This window comes from Melozone crissalis, unplaced genomic scaffold, assembly GCF_028551555.1.
Source record: "Melozone crissalis strain CALT ecotype California unplaced genomic scaffold, PUWL_Pcris_2 ptg000007l_1, whole genome shotgun sequence".
Classification (NCBI taxonomy): domain Eukaryota; kingdom Metazoa; phylum Chordata; class Aves; order Passeriformes; family Passerellidae; genus Melozone; species Melozone crissalis.
This window is the reverse complement of record NW_026535785.1, coordinates 18,903,000-18,922,503: the sequence shown is the minus strand read 5'-3', so window position 1 is coordinate 18,922,503 and position 19,504 is coordinate 18,903,000. Positions and strand designations below refer to the sequence as shown.

Sequence of the window (19,504 nt, the reverse complement as noted above, 5' to 3'; positions counted from 1 at the left end):
TCTCACTGCAAGTCCTTTCTTTAAAAAAAGTATCCTACATAGCATAGTTTCTATTTTAACATTTTTTATAACCTAAAACTATATTTAACATGCTACTTAAGAGAATTAATACAGCATAACTTTCTAACACAACACATATAATATTAATTTAATATTTGTGAAAAGCCAATCATAAAATACATACATTTTTCACATAGCTTTTTCCTTTGGTCATTGTGTGAGCAGTGCTTGGTGTTTGCTTGAGAGCAATATGTGTACAACAGCTCTTCCCAGGAGTGATGGGCCTCTTGTTAGCAGAGTTGAATTAAACTAATGAACACTGTGCATCTAAATTGTGCTAACCACTGTCTTTGCCATTAATTGTCAATTGAAAAAATCTCTTCCAGACCCTCCTTTTGGCTGGGGAATGAGACTTTGAAGGTGCCTGTGGCACTCTTTGCCTTGAACAGAAGACGGCTGTGTGAGCGCCTGAGGCAGAATAAGGATGTCCAGAAGAATTCAATAGTTCTGCTGCAGGGTGGAGAAGAAACCCAGAGATACTGTACTGATACTGGTATTGTGTTTCGCCAGGTAAGAGCTGAATCCAGCTTCAAACTAAGAAACTCTCTTCCACTGCATGGACTTTTAAATGATTTGAAATGATTTTCTCTATCTCTCGGACGTGCATTGTCTTGCTTCACTTAAATAAATTGGCTTCTTTATAACATTGCTTCTTCAGCTTTGAATTGCTCTCACATTCAGTGCTTTAGTGCAGGCTCATTTAAAGGCCTAAACCTGTTCAAGGCCTTACTGCTCATCAGTGTTTGAATCTAATCTTGAAGACAGCAGTAGAATATTTCTTCATTTTTTCAGTCTTGTCTGTGACCCAAAAACCAACCTTCTTTGTGTAATAAAACATGTTACAGTGGACCTAAGCTGAATTAATGAATAGAAAAGTATATTTCATGGTTTTATAAAACAGAAGCCTATATCATGGAATTTACAACATGTGTCTTCTTAAATTACTCTTCCTTAAGCAGCCATGTGTTCTTCTATCACAAATAGGACTTAATATGTTCTGGAGATATTGGTGTAAAAGAACTCAAATTATGTATATCCCATACCCTGCATGGTTTCTGCAGCACTTTGTTTTGTGAATTTAATTGAGCTGTTGTATGTTATGAAGAAACAAACCCAGTAAATTCTAATTTAGATAGCACATATCTTAATGTAGTTATTAGTCTGGTTTTAGAGGATATGCCCCTTTCAGGGTACTACAGCATATGCCTGTCCTTACCAAAATTAAATCCTGTATTATTTGGTGTTTTGTTGTTTGCCTGCTTGTTCTTAAAATAACTCTTGGCTGAGGGCTGTTCCTAGTGCAGCTTCCTCTTCTGTGGGGAAGGTTGGGGTTTCACTTCAGCACTCTGCCTTTGCCACCCAATGAAGCTGCACTCTGCTTTTGCCTTGTCTCTTGTGAGGTAGTTGTTTCTCCCTGATCATGCATTCCCTAATTCTAGATTGGAAGAATGTATTTTAATGTGTAGTGTATATTTATTGTGCTGAGTTAACCTCTTTATGGTAGTTTATTAATCTCTGATCCTTTCCAGTTGCCAGCAAAGGGATTTGAATTATTCTAACCTAAAACTAACCAGTCTGAAAAGGTTTAGACATAAACCACTTATCCCACTCCAAAAGCAAGAGATCTCTTCCAGATATGTGAAAATAGGAATTAATATGTGCTCTAGTGTACTTTTAGAGCTGGTAGAAGTGAGGTGTTTCTTCTAAGAATATATTTTGTTTTAACCTAGGAATCTTACTTTCACTGGACTTTTGGAGTAACTGAAGCAGGCTGCTTTGGAGCAGTAGATGTTGTTACTGGAAGATCTATGCTTTTTGTTCCACAACTCCCTGAAAGCTATGCTGTTTGGATGGGAAAGTAAGACCTATCTCTTAACTGCATTCTGGTGTATCCAAATACTTTATATAATGTAACTGCCTGTAGAGCTCCAGTGTTGTGTCATTTAATCAGATTCCACCAAATCATGCCCTGGGAATGATGTATACATAGAGTGATATATACAAACAGAGATACAAAGCATGATCAGTAGATATTGATCATGTGATGTGAAATGATCCACCACCAGTTGGAGCACACTGCCCTTGGAATTGGAGCTCATGAATCTCAGGTAGCTCTGGGAGGAAGGTGAACCATAAAGAAAAGTCAGCATCTTGTGTTGAGCCCAAGCAAGTCAAATGATCAAGCAGGATTTTCCAAGCTGCTTTGCCAGTTTGCAGCTGCCTTAGCTAATGAAGCTTTCTGAATGGCATAAGGTAGTTTAGCCTCTGATAGGCTTTTTTAAAATGAACTCACAGATAGGAAAATGAGCTTTTAATGCTGTTCTATGAGTATGCCATAAACATCTCTCCATCCACCTTGGTAGTAAATGCTGCACAGTGCCATAGTAGTGGAGGAATTGATTTATTTATGTGTTCATTTATTTTCTCAGTCTTAATTGTATTTATACCCTCTACCAATTTTTGTAAATTCTTGTATCATCTATATTGTCTCAGAACATTGGATTGCTTCTAATTTAATCTTTTGACAAGCTGCTTCACTTCTAATTGAAGCTATCACTTATATTTTAATGCTAATTTTGGGAAAAGGAAAACAGTTGTAACTGATCCCATGTGCTGAACTGTGTCAGACCATATGGCAGGGCATGGCTGCTGTCTTCTCAGAGAGTTTATATGAATTTGACTGTCTTAGACCTGTCTGGGGACTGAAATTGTGATGGCATAAAAATCTGCCTCCTGCTGTCTGAAAGATTTTAGCTGTGAGCCACACCTGTCTGGGAGGGCAGGTTCTGTAATCCCCCCATGTGTGCTGTCTGGAATCTGTTCCCACTTACGTACAAAGTTTTTTTCCTATCCTTAGGTTCTCTCCTGCTAGTTCAGAACAGCTGTTTCATACCCACACTGATTGTGCCTAATCTAAAAAAGCTTAAAAATATTATTGAAATTCCAGCATCTCATTTTGCATTCTCAAACAAAATATTGTGGTGCTTATAACTAGTGGCCTTTTTGATTTGTTTGTGCAGCACTTGTTATCTGTCCACTTACAGAATTAATTAAGTCTGGTTAAAAGTGGGTCATTGTCATTGTTTGTGTCTTCTTGCAGAGTATAACAAATGGTCTTTGTTGTTTTATAAATTCTTGTGCTTACCCTTCCTGAATGCTTCTGTTTGAATCTTGTTTTCTCTCCTGTCAGCTGTGGTCATGTACTTTTTCTGCTTGTCAGAAGGAGGATGGGTGAATAACTCATTTGTGAGTCAGTAGCAGTTCTGCTTCATAAGTTGGTTGGCAGTGGGTCCTGCTCACAGCTGGGGACTGTGTTCCTTCCCAGAAGATTCAATTTTAACTCAAAATTAGCACTGAAGGAAAAACACAAGTAAACATGCCTTCCATCCACTGCAGGTTATTACTATAGTTTGCCTTGGAGTGCTTATTTCTGTGCCCATGGAAGGCACTGGCTGCCCACTGCAGAGGCAGTCATTTAACATCAGTTAGGCACAAATCTGTGGAGTTTTTGTGTGGTATTTGAGGGGTATCAGAGGTCTGCAGCTGGTCTGTGTTCATGGCTCAAGGTGGAGTTGCTTTGCCTGGTGTTTATTCTGCTTTCTATATAAGACAGATGTAAATTTGGGCAGAAATACATAGATTCTCTTAAAACTAATGTAAAAAGGCTCTTTACTCTGATTTTACCACTGCTGTATTACTAAATGTATCATTTGATGTGTTGTGCCTTCACTTCACTGAAGAACACATATTTGAGTTGCTTTTGAAGCATAGTGTGGATAATGTGAAGAAGAGTTAATAATTCAGAAGGGTTAATCTTTTTGTCTGGAAATAATGCAAAAATGGGGCTCCTTGACTCCAATCACTGCAGTGTTACTGCACAGTGGCCACAGCCAGTGCAGTACCTGGGAGTGTTTGCTTGGAGATCAGCAGGCTGTACCTTTACAAATGACACCATGAGCACTGTGATTCTCCCAGCCTCACCACTGCCCTTGTTTCCATGAGTGGTGCTGTGTGTGAGGTGTTGCCAGGGCACACTGCAGGACAGACAGACAGACATGGAGGGGGGATGCACCACTCCGGGCTGGGGTCAGCCACAGCCCAGCACTGAGCAGTACAGGTGATGAGGGGACTGCTGCTGCTTTGGAGGTGTTATGGACCTGGTAGGACTTCATGCTGAATGTGTGTGCTCTAAAGATGTGTAAAAATAGTTGTAAGGCTACCTTTCAGAAGTTCTTCAAGCCAAAATAACCTCTGCAGTTTTCAAAGGAAGGAGGGATTTAGTTTAGCTCACAGACTATGGAACTTCTCCAAAAAACCTCAAAGCCTCCTAAGGTGGCATTGCAGAATTGTTGTGAGGGTGATTGTAGGACTGGTGGTCCTGTGTTCATGGAGGTGATCACAAAAACACTGCTCTGGTTTTAAATTATGGATGTGGGCATTTCTCCAGATGGTGGGCCAGCCAATTTCTTAGTTGCTGGCTGGAAAAACCTTTTCAAGTAAAGAACCACTTTGCCTGTCTCTTGACCTGTACCTCTGCCCTGTCCCTCTGTCATTTGTAAGGCAGAAACACAGACTGAGCTTAGTGGGTGGCTTTTGTGCTCCTGAATATTCTTCTGGTTTTAGCTTTAGAAGTAAGAGTTTTAGAAATGAATATGGTAATATAGGATAGTAAAGGCTTCAGAAGTGTAAATGTTTTGTAAATGTCCCTCTTCCTTGGCACAGTCTTACCTAATCAAGTTTCTGGTGCAACAAAGCTGTTAGCCATCATTTCTGTTCCTAGAAAGCCTTGAGTTGGTATGACTGCATGCCTTCACAAGGACTTCAGTTTTGCTAATTAATGCTGCACCTGCCATTTACCTCCTTAATTATAAATGACAGACCTAGTCAGTGTGCTGATTAAAGATACTTTCTAAAGTAAAACATACCGTACAGCAGCTGCTTTATGTGGAGAGCATGCCAAAATGACTTAATAGCCTTGCCACATAGAGTGTTTTTAATGGGAGACAAAAAGTATTTAACCCTTTCACACCCTAACTTTAGAAACACAGATTAAATGTATTACTGGTTCAGAAAAATAAAATGGTGCTGTGGTGCCCATTAATGGTGCAATTTCCTGTGTTTTTCTGAAGCTCTGCTGGGTGACTGGTAAGCATTGCAGATTTAATCTGGCTTTAGTTGCACTCACTAAGTTGCAGCTTTAAATTCACTCACTATAAGTAATGTTTTTCCATGAATTTGATTGAAAGCTCTCTGTGTGTTCAAAGTTGAACCTTGGATTAGCACTTGGAGCTGTAATAAAGCACATGAAATGCTTTGCAAATGTTAGTTATTTCTCAGAGACCTAATGAGGAAGCTCTTTAAAACATTGTCATAAATTTTAAGTAGGTTACAACCAAAATCAACCTTTGGTTTGGGTGATTACACTTGACTGACATCAGCAAAGCTGAGTAGTTTTACTGCCTTTTAAAAACTGCAGAAATACATGGTTGGGGGTTTTTGTTTGTTTGCTTTTTTTTCCCCTTTAACACTTTTGAAAGGATCAGATACAAGAAAGGAAGGGATCTCATGTTGGAAAGGATCAGATCAGTACCAGAAAGTAGCCCCTCAGTCTGTGTGGGCTTTTACCCTTTTTTTCTTATAGACTTTTTGGGACTATGAAAATTAGAAGCTAAGAAATTGATTTCTTGATCTCTTCTTCTAAATGGAGATGTGTGAGATTTTGTGGCATTTGTGTTTTGAATAATTGTGAGTATTAGACTGTGCACAGCATGGTATGTTTGACTGTAAGGAGATGATGGAGGCTGGTGCATTAATCACCCTTGCTCTGGCAAGCAGAGGGCAAGGTCTGTAAAGGGAAGCTGACAGGGGGACAGCTCTTTGCAAAGGGAGTGCAGTGTGTGTGCAGGGTATAGTGAATGAACTCCACATTACCTTAATTGCTCTTCTTAATGCACATTTTGCAGGAATGAAGGAGTTTTATTAATGTGGAGCATACAGGTCTTCTCCATACCCTGCTCCAGATCTGTGTTTTTTGGTTTCACCTTCAGAACTGATCTGCCATCTCCTGCTATTTTTTATTATAATTTTTTCTCTAAAATGAAATATGCTTTTCTTTTTCTGTGTTTCTCAGTTTGATCCTTTACTGCAGTTTGTCACTTCCCAGTACCCACTGAATCTTTATTTTGCTGTAAAAAAAACCCCAGGTTTTAATCACTTTAGGTCATCTTATTACTGTGTTGTACCAATTGGCTTTGCAACCTATCTGCACAGTTTGTTACCATCTGGAGATGTTCTCTGTGGATCTCAAACATGCTCAGTTCTGCTTCTGTTTCTGAGTAGTGTCAGAACTAATTTCAGTCTTTGCAGTATCCCACTAATCAAGACTTGCAGTCCATTTCTGTTTATTGCTTTAACTTCTGGGAACATTAGTCTAAATTGACACAGCACTTTTCAGTGTGGCAGTTGGAGGGTTTCCCAGCCTGGGAACGCTCATCTTTTTATTTATTTATTTGTTTTTATTTTCTGCTTTAGGCTTTTTCCCTTTTCTTATTATGACTAGTCATTGGGTTTCAAGTGGCATTGTAGTGTTTCTGTCCAAGCCAATTTGAGCTGATTTTGGACAGTAGCAGTCTTGAGAGAGTTTTTTTGTCAAATACTTTACTGTTATTCATGTAGTACATCTGTTGCTTTGCCCTTGATCTGATCCTTTCAAAACTGCACAATAAAGCTGGTTGCTTTTGATTGACAAGGCTTACTTGTGCAATCCCCCAGGGTGCTTATTTTCCATGATTCCAGTTCTCTCCCTGCATTGTGATTTCCATTCTTTGTCCCCCATTCACTTGTTATTGTATTTCATAGAATCATAGAGTGGCCTGGGTTGGAAGGGACTTTAAAGATCATCAAGTTCCAGCCTCCCACCATGGGCAGGGACACATTCCACTATCCCAGGTTGCTCAGAGCCCTGTCCAACCTGGCATTGAGCACTTCTAGGGGTGAGACAGCCTCAGCTTCTCTGGGCACCCTGTGCCAGGAGCTCAGCATCTTCACAGGGAAACATTTATTTCTAATAGATAATCTAAACCTGCTCTAGTTTAATTTGAAGCTATTCTCCCTTGTCTTGTTACTCCAGGCTCTTAAAAATAGACTTTCTCCCTCCTTCTTTTTGGCTCCTTCAGGCACTGGAAGGCTGCTGTTAGGTCACCTTAAAACTTCTCTTTTCCAGGCTCAACAATCCCAGCTCTCCCATCCCTCTGCTCATCCTGGAGCCTCCTCTGGGCTCTCTGAGCAGCTCCAGGTCCCTCCTGTGCTGGGCCAGGCTGGGGCAGCTCTGCAGGTGGGAAATCACTGAGGGCAGAGGGGCAGAATCCCCTCCCCTGCTGCCCCTGGCCCAGGGCCGGCTCTGCCCCACAGCTCCCCCAGGGCTCCCCCAGGGCTGCTCTTGCTTGACTTGTTCACTCCCAGCCTGGATTGATCCTGAGGGTTTCCCCCACACAGAGGCAGCTCTAGCACTTGGTCTTGTTAAACCTCATGAGACCAACTGCCTGATTTCTCTGTGGATAAAATTACTTTTTCAAGTAATATCCCACAGATATTAATCCATGTCTGGATTGCTTTTACCACTTTACTGACAATTGTTTTCTCTAAAAGCACTGCTCAATTACTCAGACTTCTCAAATGTTCAGTTCAGTCATTGTCCCAGTATTCTCATTGTCCACAACCTTGCTTGGTCTGAGATGAATGTGTATGGTTTTTATGACTTTTACTTCAGTGCTTATTTTTATAAATCTCTGCTTTCTTAAACAGCTTCAGTTTCTTGTTGAGAAGGCTTGAAACCATAATAGCAATTTGTATCAGCCCATTGATTGGCCATCTCCACTAGCATACACCTTTTAGTGAATGCTCCAGTTGGTGCTTTTGTAAGCATTAACGTACTTCTTTTTCCTCCCCTCTTTTTGATTCAGGCATTTTGAGAAAAAAACAGCACTAAGCAAATCTGTTGGGTGGTGCTGCACCTGAGTTTTTAATATCCGGGTGTGGCTTCAAACCACAGACTGAGATAGCACAGCTCATTTCAGTGGTGTGGCAGGGAATGCTGATAACCCCCAGCAGGCATTTCTTCTTTTATACTTTATGTGATGTGCTACCAGGAGTACTGAGCTCAGTGATACAAACTCCTGATAACATTTTGAAACATCAGAGAAGCCAAGTTTTTCTTTTTCTATCAGGCATGCCATGTGTTTTTTCCACAAGGCCTTGGCTGCTGCTGGTAGGAAGGTGAGCTGCAGCAAAAGAAATGTCCATGGAGGTTTGCCAGCAGTGCTCCAGCAAGGCTCTGCTCCTCCACCCTGCCTGGCCTGAGGGCAGAGCTCTGCTCCTTGTTGCCCTGCTTTTGGGAAGGCACTTCAGTGAGAAAAACCTCAAGTGAAATACCTACAGTAGTTCCTGTGTTCTTGCACCTCTGAAATTCCACATTCCTAGCTCTTGATGTTATTTGTTTTCCTTAGGTTTTTTATTCCCTGTGACCTCTCTGTGTGCTCAGGAAGGACTCTCTGAAAGAGTGTGGTCTCTCTTGAGAAACAAAAAAAGGAAAAACAAACCAAACTGATCTGCTAAAATATGCTAGGGAAAGGTATCATTAATATTAATGCTTCTTGCAAGTTCAATGTGAGTGTAGAGCAGGCAGGATGTGTTTTGCTGCTGTGTGGCCCTTGCTGGAGCTCTGGCAGTCGGAGCAGGTGGTCCCAGCCCCAGCCCTGGGGGACAGCAGATGCTGCTCTGTCTGGCAGGGCCAGTGTGACATCGTGGATACAGCACTGTGTGCAAGGGGAGGTCCTGTCTGTTCTTTGTGCCCGTTGAGGACTTGTGTCAAGTTCATTTAACTTTGTTGTGGTTTGGCTTTCCTTACAGGTTGTGAAATGGGAATGTTACACATCATGCCTTTCCTTCAGAGCTGTTCAGGTCATCTAATGCTGCTGTAAAAATCAGTGCTGCTCTGTCTCGTTCTGTTAGTGGTTAATATGGGGGCTGTAGGATATGCTACTGACCTTGCAGAGCTTGCTATGGTGCTCTTATCTGTGGGATATTAAATATTGCTTGTGTCCCCCTCCCCCCAATAGTGATGTTTTCCCAAAGTACAAGCAGAACATCTGCTATTGGCAGATTTGCTATATAACTTCCTTTGTTAAAAAGCATGAATTGGGACCAGTGTTTGAGTGAAACACTTACTGCCTATGGGGACCTAGAAATTACACTTAATACCTTAACCACTATAATTCTTATGCTCTTTTTTTGAGAAGAGAGCTTTCTAATAAGTATATGTCATCAGTTTAATGCTACAATGAATCTTTCAGGGATTTCAGTGTGTAAACATTTCTGTAGTCACAGTTCTTTCTGTACAGAGCCCTTGACTCCAAGGAAGAATTTTATTTGCAGAGAGGAATAAAGCAGAGGTTACAAATTGCAAGTTTCCTGTGTTTTTGATGGGTAGGGTTAGGGTAGTATCTATTAAATGTCTAATTGAGACACTGCTGCTTGAGGTAGAATTTATAGAAAGTCTAAAGAGCTGTTCATATTTTGGAAATGCCTGTGGTGGGAATAGCTGAGCAGGAGCAGTGAGACTGGATACTTGAAGCAGATGAAATAGAGAGCTCAGTGTTTGGCTGTTGCTAGGACTTACTGTGAGAGTCTCTTCAATATTCGATTTCTGATTTCCTAACTCCAATGGGCTGTATTGGTGCCCCTGGTTATTCTGATTGTGCATGGCCTGTGTGGCACTGGGAATTCCAGTATCACACACCCAGCACCTTGTGCCCAGCTGCTGTTCTGCTGTTCTGCCCCTCACACAGATGGGGCTTCACTTACAATCCTGCTTGCTTCCCAGTCACATCAGCTTGAGTTGTCATCTTAATCTTGATTTCTTCTAAAGTCCATTATTTTCTCAGAATCCATCTTAGTGCAGACTGTTTCAAAGGGAGTCTGAGTTAACTTGTGTGCAGGTAGTTTTGTCTTTCAGAGTGTAGCAGTAATCTTGAGAGCTGTGGAAAGGGAGCACCATGAAGGTACTCAAAACATTGTTGGAGGCTGTCTGTGATACCAGCAAGCACATTAGTGCTGTTTTGTTTTAAATCTAGCTTGATGCCTTTTAATCTTCTTGTTTGAGATAGTGAAATTCCTTTTGGATATAGGTGATGGCACTTTTTTGGACAACGTCAGGAACATCTGCTGGTGTCTTTTAAAGTGTGCTGTGTTGTTCTTCCTAGCAGTTCTTGACACCCTCTTGTTTGGTTAATGCTTTACCATCTGTTAACTTGATGATATTGTAATGAGAAGGGAGTTTATTGGTGAATCTCTGACAGCATTAAAACATTGCTTTTGCATCCCTTTTCCTCTTTCAGCTCTACATATCCTGATGTATTTCTATTCTTCTACTTTACATTTTGCCAAGGTTGTTACTCTGTGTTTGCAGTCTCTGGAATTTATACTCTGCTTTAAGCTCATTCTAGCAAGGACTGAGAAATGAGTTGTTGACTGTGTAGAACTTCAAGTGCTGATGATTATGCTTGTCTAATTTTCTCCTTGTGCATGTGCTTTCCTTCATTTAAGTGATGAAAAATGTAATGTATTTCATGCCATGTGTGTGTGCTGCAGTGCCTTGTACAGGTGCTATCTGCAGGGTAATGTAGGCATTTAATTTGCTCAAGACAAAGTGATTTTGCCATGAAGTGATCTTTTATATCTGTTACTCTGAATATGAAAGTCAGGGTTGAATGGAAGAAGCAGAAAGCTTTAATGTGAAGTTAACTGGTTTTAGCCTTTCTGTCTCACTGCATCAAGCATCATCCTCTCCTGATTTTGTGATACAAGCTTGGACAATTTTTTCTGTATTTTAGGCACTAAAACTTGTAGAACCTATGAGGAGAGTACTGTACCCTGAACATTATTGTGTAGAAATCTTTGTTATTGATCTATTCTGTTGTTGTTCCAACTGTGTTAATCCTTACTTTTAATTACTCCTAGTGAAAATATCACTTTTTGGTATCTACCAGGAGCTGTGGCTCTAAAGACAACAAAACTTGTGGATCTGTATTTTAATTGTGGGAGAGTCTTCAGCATGGCATGCTGCTTTCTGTCAGTACTTGCTGTCTTCTCCCCTGACATAGTAGGAGTTCCTCAAAATGGTTGTTGACTGGTTATTTTGAGATTCCTACAGCTCCTTTTCAAAAAACACATTAAATTAATGCTGTTGAGTTTTGCAGGGTGGTTGGGGTTTGGTTTTGTTTTGTTTTGCTTTTTGCTTGCTAAAGCCAGATACAGTGATTAGAAATTGTAGGTAATTCCTATTATTGCCCTAATACACATTCAGTGATAGCGTGTGTGGTCAGCCAGACAGAATACTGCTTTGTTGTCTGTGCCCTTTGCTATTAAATTAATATTTCATTTTGCAGAAGAGCAGTTACATCACATTGGTGTTTATTGTAGGCTGCACCTTGCTTTATTTTATATGTAACAGTGGAGTAAGGCACCCCTCTTCCAGATTAGCTGCAGAACACAAACCAGGCCAGATGTGAGGACTTAAGGAATTCTCTGACACAATTCAAATCTTAACATGAAAGGTGTATAATTTGTTTAATATTCACAGTGAACATACCATTTGGAATATTGTTTTCCTACAGGGATATTCTAAATTCTAGGCTATGCAGTAAGATAACTAATCTTGAACTAGGAACTCCAACTGAAATGTTGAAGAAAAGCTAAATTGGGCTGCTTCAGGAAAAGCTGAATTTCATTTCAGAGCTTATCCACTCTAAAAGCTAAAAACTGAAAATCTGTCCTAGAAGCATTGAAACATGGAAATACCAAGCAACCTTTAGGAATAAATGTTAAATATATTGAAGTTTGGATGAATGTTTAGATGCAAATGAAAGCACATACATAAAAATGTATATCAGCAATTAGGCTGCAAATATATTAGCAAGTGGCTTAGATGTGTTTCTTTCAGGAATAGCTATCAGCTGTTATAAATTCTGTTCACAGCTTTTCTTTGGCATTTGTGATTTAGATCCATCTCATTTTACCTCTCTTCTGAATATGGTTCTGAAAACTAGAACACTTTTTATCATGTTGATATTACAAGGGTATTGCTCCAGAGTCCTTTAGCATACAAAGAAATGTTGCTTAATGGAATTCTTACAGTAATGTCAAATTTGTACAGATCTCTTAAGATTTGTGTTATGAATTCTTGTGCAATGTAATGAACAAGAGGTTTAAAATGTTTTTAGACAATGAGACCAAGTTTTTATTCAGTTTAAAGTAGAAACACAATGTGGTTGATAAACTGCTGCAAATAAATTGTGATTTGAATTTTGTCCAAATATGTAAAAGCTTTAAAGTAAATTTTTGGTGTATTTATAGGTATACAGAACTGTCATAGCTGTTCATCTTAATTGATGGATAAACAGAGGAGTCAGTTTCCAATTCCAGTTTGAGAATCACATCAAAGTGGAGCCAATCCTAATAATGTGGTCTGGCAAAATCTGAACTGCTGTGATTTGGTTGTGATTTGATGAAGCATCTTGGTTTTTAAACATGCCATCATGTACTGTGTGAATCTAGTTAAACCAAATGGAAAAGTTTATTCTAAACTGGGGGTTTTTTTCACCAAGATGAATAACTACAGGGATCTGTGATTACTCATTTTTAATACTATGCTCCCTTACACTTTTGCTGGTGGTTTTTGTGTTTGATAAATGTGTGTTAGAGAAATGAAGTACAGTTATTGTAAGGTATTAATTTACTCTCTGATTTAATGTTTCATTTCATACTGGATTTTTACAGTGAAAGTTTTGCTGCTGCTCCCCCACCTCTTTTTTCCCATTGCTCGAGTGGCATTTTTTTTTAAATAAAATTGTCAGTTGTTATCATTGAGGGATGAATCTTCAATATTTGGTGTTTAAGTAAAACCATAGCTGTCAAAATAAGGCAGTGCATAAGAATTCAAATCTTAAAATAGAACTTCACATCTTTAAGCCATCTTCAGCATTTCCCAATCCTCTTGAGAGTAAGAAACCAAGTAGGTGATCTCTATTGGGCAGAAAAACATGGCAGAGAGAGGAGTTTCATGGGAAGCATCAGCAGAAAGTAAACAGCTTAATGTTTAACTCAAAATAACTCAAACTTTTTCACTGGAAATTGGGATGAATTGTAAGTTATGAACTAGAGACAGTCTCTTCTTTAAGAGGTTTTTGTGGCTGAAAATGAGAAAAACTAAGACCATATTAATGTAAATCAGTATCAGTGCAGGACTCTTAACATTTCCTTTCTGATGGCCATGGGCTCTGAGATGCCAGATTTTTGCCTAGATGCTTGGCCATGTGTATATGAGCATGTTCCAGGAGTTTGGAGTTGCTTATTTCACTGTAAGAGAACATGATAACTCCTGTTATTCTGGAAGTTAACTATTGATAATTCCAATTGACACTGGTATTTGCTTGGCTGAGTCATAAAACTGTAGGGAAAGGATATTGAGCCTTTTTAGGGCTGATAGGCATTATGACCTGTGGGTTTTTGCCACGTTGTGTTGTCAGGGAATCTAAACAATTTTGCACACCCCAAGCCCCTTCCTGAGCCCTGTAAAAATTAGGTCATTGCTTCTGTTCACATCTGTTTACAAAAGGTTTGGGTAAATTTTTATAGGAAAATAGGCATGATTCAATAATATCTGGGATATATCTTCTGCTTGGGCAATCCTTCTAATTAATTTATGGCTTGCTGTGGGGTTTTTTGCACATAGTCTCTGCAGTGATTAATCAGAATTCTAAAACTGGCAGCCCATAGCAGTGTTACAAATGACAAAGCCAAACCTAAAAGTTGTAACCAGCTAACTTACTCTAGCTTCTTGAGAGTCATTTGTGGAGAGAAGCACTCCTCAATCCCTGGGAAGGATCAGATGTACTTGAAATGATGATAACTGGATGAAACTTCTGATTTTCATTATGCCAAGTGAGCATTTCATGGAAGATACCCTGTGGCAATGGTGGTCAGTGCTAGCTTTAGCCTGTTTTGCATCCAAATTGGATACAAATGGGTACTGAGCCCTGTATCTGCTCAGGAACTCTGCACCAGTACTGTTTACAGTAACTACCATGTTGTGTATGATTATCTTTCATTGAGCCCCACTAAAGTGGGGGAAAAATGAAGAGAGTAAAGAAGTGGAAATGGAAAGGTACCATTGAGGTGACAGAATCACAGAATGACCTGGGTTGGATAGGACCTTAAAGATCATCGAGTTCCAACCTCCCACCATGGCAGAGACACCTTCCGCTGTCCCAGGGTGCTCAGAGCCCATCCAACCTGGCCTGGGGCACTGCCAGGGGTCCAGGGACAGCCACAGCTGCTCTGGGCACCTGTGCCAGGGCCTGCCCACCTTCACAGGGAGGAATTTCTTCCCATCTAACCCTGCCCTCTGGCAGTTTGAACCCTTTTCTCCTCGTCCTGTCAAACCAGGCCCTTGTAAACAGTCTCTCTCCACCTTTCCTGTCAGCTCCTTGAGGTACTGGAAGGTCACAGTCAGGTTACCCTGAAGTTTCTCTTCTCCAGGCTGAACAATGGCTGCTGTGCCAGCCTTTCTTCCCAGCAGAGCTGCTCCATCCCTCTGCTCATCCTGGTGCCTCCTTTGGACCCTCTCCAGCCCCTCCAGGTCCTCCCCAGGCTGGAGGCAGCTCTGCAGATGGGGTCTCACCTGAGGGGCAGAGGGCCAGAATTGCCTCCCTTGGCCTGCTTGGCTTCTCCTTCTCCCTGACCTCTGGTTGCTTTCTCTACTGCTTTTCTATATGTGACAGCACAGAATTTTTTGGCTCTGATACAGACTTCTTGTTCACTTTTTCCTTGCACCTCTGTGGTTCTGCAACAGAGTTGGTCTTAAAAATCTTCCCAGTGGGAGAGGCAGCTCCATCACTGGAGCATCGTGGCTCCTGTGGGATGGGTTTGTGGGAAGTGTATATGAATTTATTTTTCCATCTAGTTGGAGGTGCTAAATGACTGTATAAAAAAAGGGAGGCAGAGCTGTGGGTGCTTCAGAGAGGAGCTGAGAAGTCTGGCTCTCAACTTTGTGCTAAGTCTTGCTGACTTTTGAGTGAGCTAGCAAGAGGAAGATGAGCAGGGAGGGACACATCTAGGAATCAGGGCAGCTTGTCATTAGGTGTGATGAAGGCAAAAGGATCACAAAGATGACCTAGTTTAACAACTGAGGGAGAGGATGGAGGATTGTGGGAAGCTGCTGTTCTCTTTCTCTTAGAGAAAATTCAGCCTTGAAAGAACCATGAGCCACTTTTGTTCCTCAAAAGAGTCACAGTGTAGATGAAAAGAGATGTTGGAGGGATAAAACTGGAACGGATTAATATTAACCAGAACCGGAGAATTGGATTAGTAGCTGTGCTGTAGGCTACACAATTATAGGAGACAACTAGCAGCAACAAGAACAAAAAGTGGAGAAAGAGCTTGTGAAAAGAAAGAAATTTCCTTATTGGAGTGATGGAAAATGAGACATATTCTTACTTTAACTGTATTAAATGAAGTCAATAAAATCCGGCACACTTGTGGGTATACTTCTATGAAACATTTACTTTACATTAAACAGTTCTTTGAGTTAAACAATGCAGCTAATTATTAAAAGGTGCTTTGCATGTATTGCTCTAAAGAGCATGCATTGCCATAAATTACCATTGGCCATACATTAGCTGGTTTTACAGTTGGGATTCTTCTGATACCAGATGAATTGGTTAAAGCTGTAAAAGAGAACAAAACCAAAAGCTGCTTGATCTGTTCATCATGTTTCTGGATTACTGAAATACTTCAGTGTGTGAAGAATGAAGGAATAATAAGGAGATGCCTATAGGAGAAACAGAGTATGCAAAAGTTGGAGGTAAGGCTACTATAATAGAGAGGGTATATAAAGATTAGAGGATATAGTGGTGATTTTTTAATTTTATGTGAGATAAGCCAGGGAGAAAAGATAAATGATAATTGCTTTGAAATCTCCGTCACTGATACCAAGACTCTACACAAGGAGTATTGCAAAAGGGAACATAAAATGAGATAGTTTTGTGTTACTTTTGAGTAGTACTTTCACAGATAATAAATTTTTTTAAATCTGTGATTTTCTGCTTGAGAGCATCATAAATGGTTTCATGTTGTTCATGTCACAGCCCAGTACTGTTTGGAGCATGAAGAAATGTAAATGACAAAGAAGCAGACAAGATAAAAAATGGACATAAGGCAGTGCTGCAGCCTCCTGGTAGTGCCAGCAGCTCTGTGGTGTGGGGCAGCTCCTCAAGGTGCTGTTTGCCCACCACTTCTGATGGTCCTCACTGCAAGGTTAGAAATGCCCTTGGGCCTCCAGCCTCAGTTATTCTTTCCCCAGATGGTTTTGTGCTCTTGTTGTGTAATGTTTACGTGGCTGAAGCTTTGTCCTGCCCACACTTCTTGCTCTCCCCCTGTCACTCAGGAAGCAAAATGCACAGGGTCCTCCAAGCTCCAGCACCAGCCATGGGTTTTATCCTCCCATTTTCTTTACCCTGAAAGTAAAGAAATGTTTATTTTTGTGGAAGGGTATCAACTGGGTGATTTTATTATCTTGAGATTACATTTTCAGGATTATAGAGGTTGTATTTATTTCAGTGTTGGGGACATGGAGATTTTAATCAGAGATTAAAGTCTCCTGAATAACTGGCTGCTCCCATACAGTGAAGGAATGAGCAATAGTGCAGCCACTGATACAGAAGAGAGCAGGAGAGCCCTGGAGGGACTGACTGCAAGCAGATCCTTCATGTTCTTCTTGCCTTTAGAAAAATGTCTCTGGCTGCATATCAGGAGAAAAGAGTAGAAAAGGTTTAGTTTTGAACATGAACCTGTAAAGTTGCCCACTCTGTTGGGTTAGAGGAGTGGATCTCTGGTGTCCTGAGCAATAGAGGCAGCAGAGCCCATGTCTTAATAGGCCTCAGTCTGCTACATGGTTACCAGGGTAAAAAATGAATGTTTTATTCACTCTTTGAATGTAACACAGGCCAGGCTGTTCTTCTGTCTTTTCCACATCCTTCCAAAGTTTGGTGAGTTAGAAAGTTATGTATATAAGTGGCATGGCAAAAGTCCCTAACAAAGCTGTCTTGCATAGAATGGGAAAAAACACTTCTGTTCTGAGGAGACTGTGCTATCAGCATGGACTGGATTAAAGCACACTGATTTTTGTAGCTGTGGCAACTTCCTGTGCAATCTCCTGGTTTGAGAAATAAAGATAAGATTAGTAAAACATTCCTTGTATCTGATGCTATTGTTGTGATAGTAGAGAATATAGTTTTTGTTCTCTGTGGCCTTATTAAATGTAAGAGCAAAGCTAAAGCCAAATATTTCTTTTTATTGTTTTCCAAAGGATTCATCCCCCTGAATTTTTCAAGAACAAATATGCTGTGGATGAAGCCTACTATGTGACTGAGGTGAGTTGTCTGTGTCTCTGAATATTTTTTTCCGTGAATGCGAAATCAATGAGTGACAATGACTTTGCTTAATTTTAGTCCCTGGATGTCTCCTGACTTGTTGGAATCTTCTCTCCCTTCTCTGTTACCGGAAAATGTCCTTTTATGTTAAAAAGTGCTTATAAATTTTTTTTAAGGCTGCTTTTTTGATCTGAGCACAGTTCTGAATCCAAAGGCAGTCTCATAAACATGCTCTGTCATGAGACCTGTCAGTGTTTGGCTTTATCCAACTGAAACATGTTGCTAAATACATTTTTTTGAATGCTTTGGAGATGTGTGGAGATTGCTGTCAAGGAGGTTCCATGTCCTAGCTTGGACTTGGGAGCTTACCTTTATTTTATGCCTCCAAAAAGCTGTTGGGAAAGGTGTGGTGTTTGTGAGGTCCCCAGGATGAGGTGAAAGATGAGAATCTGACTCCATGTTCTCAGAAGGCTGATTTATTATTTTATGATATTATATTATTAAAAGAATGCTATAATAAACTATACTAAAGAAAGAGATGGATACAGACAGAAGGCTTGACAAGAATGAATAATAAAAACCTGTGACTGACTCCTCAGAGTCTGACACAGCTGATAGTGATTGGTCATTAAGTAAAAACAATTCACATGGAACCAATCAAACATTCACCTGTTGGTAAACAATGGCCAAGCCACATTCCAAAGCAGCAAAACAGGGAGAAGCAAATGAGATAATACTGTTTTTTCTCTGAGGCTTCTCAGCTTCCCAGGAGAAGAAATCCTGGCAAAGGCTGCATGCCTCACTCTTATTTTCTACAGAATCATCCCATTACTTGAATAAGCAAATATATTCACATTTCTGGGTGCAAGTTTGCCTTGCTTAGTTAGGTTTCTGATTTAATTTCTGAGCAGATGTTTGGACACTTGTGCACCTGGCCAGCAATGGTTTCTGTGGTAGGAAGGCTCAGCAGGTGAGAACAGTATTCCTGCCAAGCTCTGTGTGTGACTTTCATGGAGAGCAGCTTGAAGAAGACTCCTCTGATTCTTCTGTTCCCATAGAACACTAATTCTGACTCTCTACACCACAAGTTTTGTTCTCATCAGCTGTGAGGAGATTTCATTTAATTTTCCTAATGAGTCCAGCACAAAGTAGAGTTAGATCTGTATGTCAGGAGCTGGGAGTGGAGGGAGCTGTGGAGAGGTTGATTTTTGCCATATGTGAGTTGGAGTCTTGTAGTGTCCAGGTGCTCCAGTGCTCATCTGTCAGATGGTGAAAATTGCAAATGGGAAATGCATGTTTTAGTTTTAAAAAATCACATTTTTAAAAATCACATTCAGCTTAGTTGTTTTGGGTCACTTTCTGTCAACAAATGTCTTCATTGCAGTTCTATTCTCTGCTTTTTTACTGCTTAAAAACTTCATTGATGGGAAAAGAGCTCTTTTTGTGGAACAGTAAATAAATTTAAAAATGAAGGCTGCTTTTGGCCTGGACTGCATGTATTGAAGTGGGAAGCTGTTGAAGCTTGCAGGATAACTGTTCAGCTCTCAGTGGTTCCTTCAGCTTTTGGCTTTTTTGCCCAGGAATTTGTTTTCTACTATCAGGACAGCAGGGGCCTTTTTTATAGAATAGCTTTACATCAGTGAATGACCAATGTGTGTGTTATCCTGATATTTAATGGGATTAAGAAAAAAAAAAAAAGGGTGGAATTGATATTTTTGAGCTTCACTGCTATATACTTTCTTTTGTTAATATTAGTAGTGTGCTATTAAGGTGGTTTGAAGTTGATAGAACATTGCTCCATGCAGCTATGCCATGTGTTCATTGCCTCAAAATATGTGTGATTCAGCACCCACCCTTCCCTTCTGCAGCTGCTCTGACAGCCCAGCACTCTACAAACCCAGTGATTTTGTTCTCAGCTTGGGAATGTTTGAAGGAGGCTGAAGGAGCCTCATAAAAGG

General features: G+C 40.3%; 1 protein-coding gene across 1 annotated transcript in view; it reads left to right on the top strand.

Moving 5' to 3' along the window:
- PEPD (peptidase D) overlaps positions 1 to 19,504 on the top strand; it is a 150,823-nt gene that overhangs the window by 5,768 nt on the left and 125,551 nt on the right. Inside the window, exons 2-4 of the mRNA XM_054269377.1 lie at positions 387 to 570; positions 1,791 to 1,918; positions 17,483 to 17,546. Coding sequence (XP_054125352.1) covers positions 387 to 570; positions 1,791 to 1,918; positions 17,483 to 17,546 — 376 coding nt within the window. The remainder of the gene's footprint in view (positions 1 to 386; positions 571 to 1,790; positions 1,919 to 17,482; positions 17,547 to 19,504) is intronic.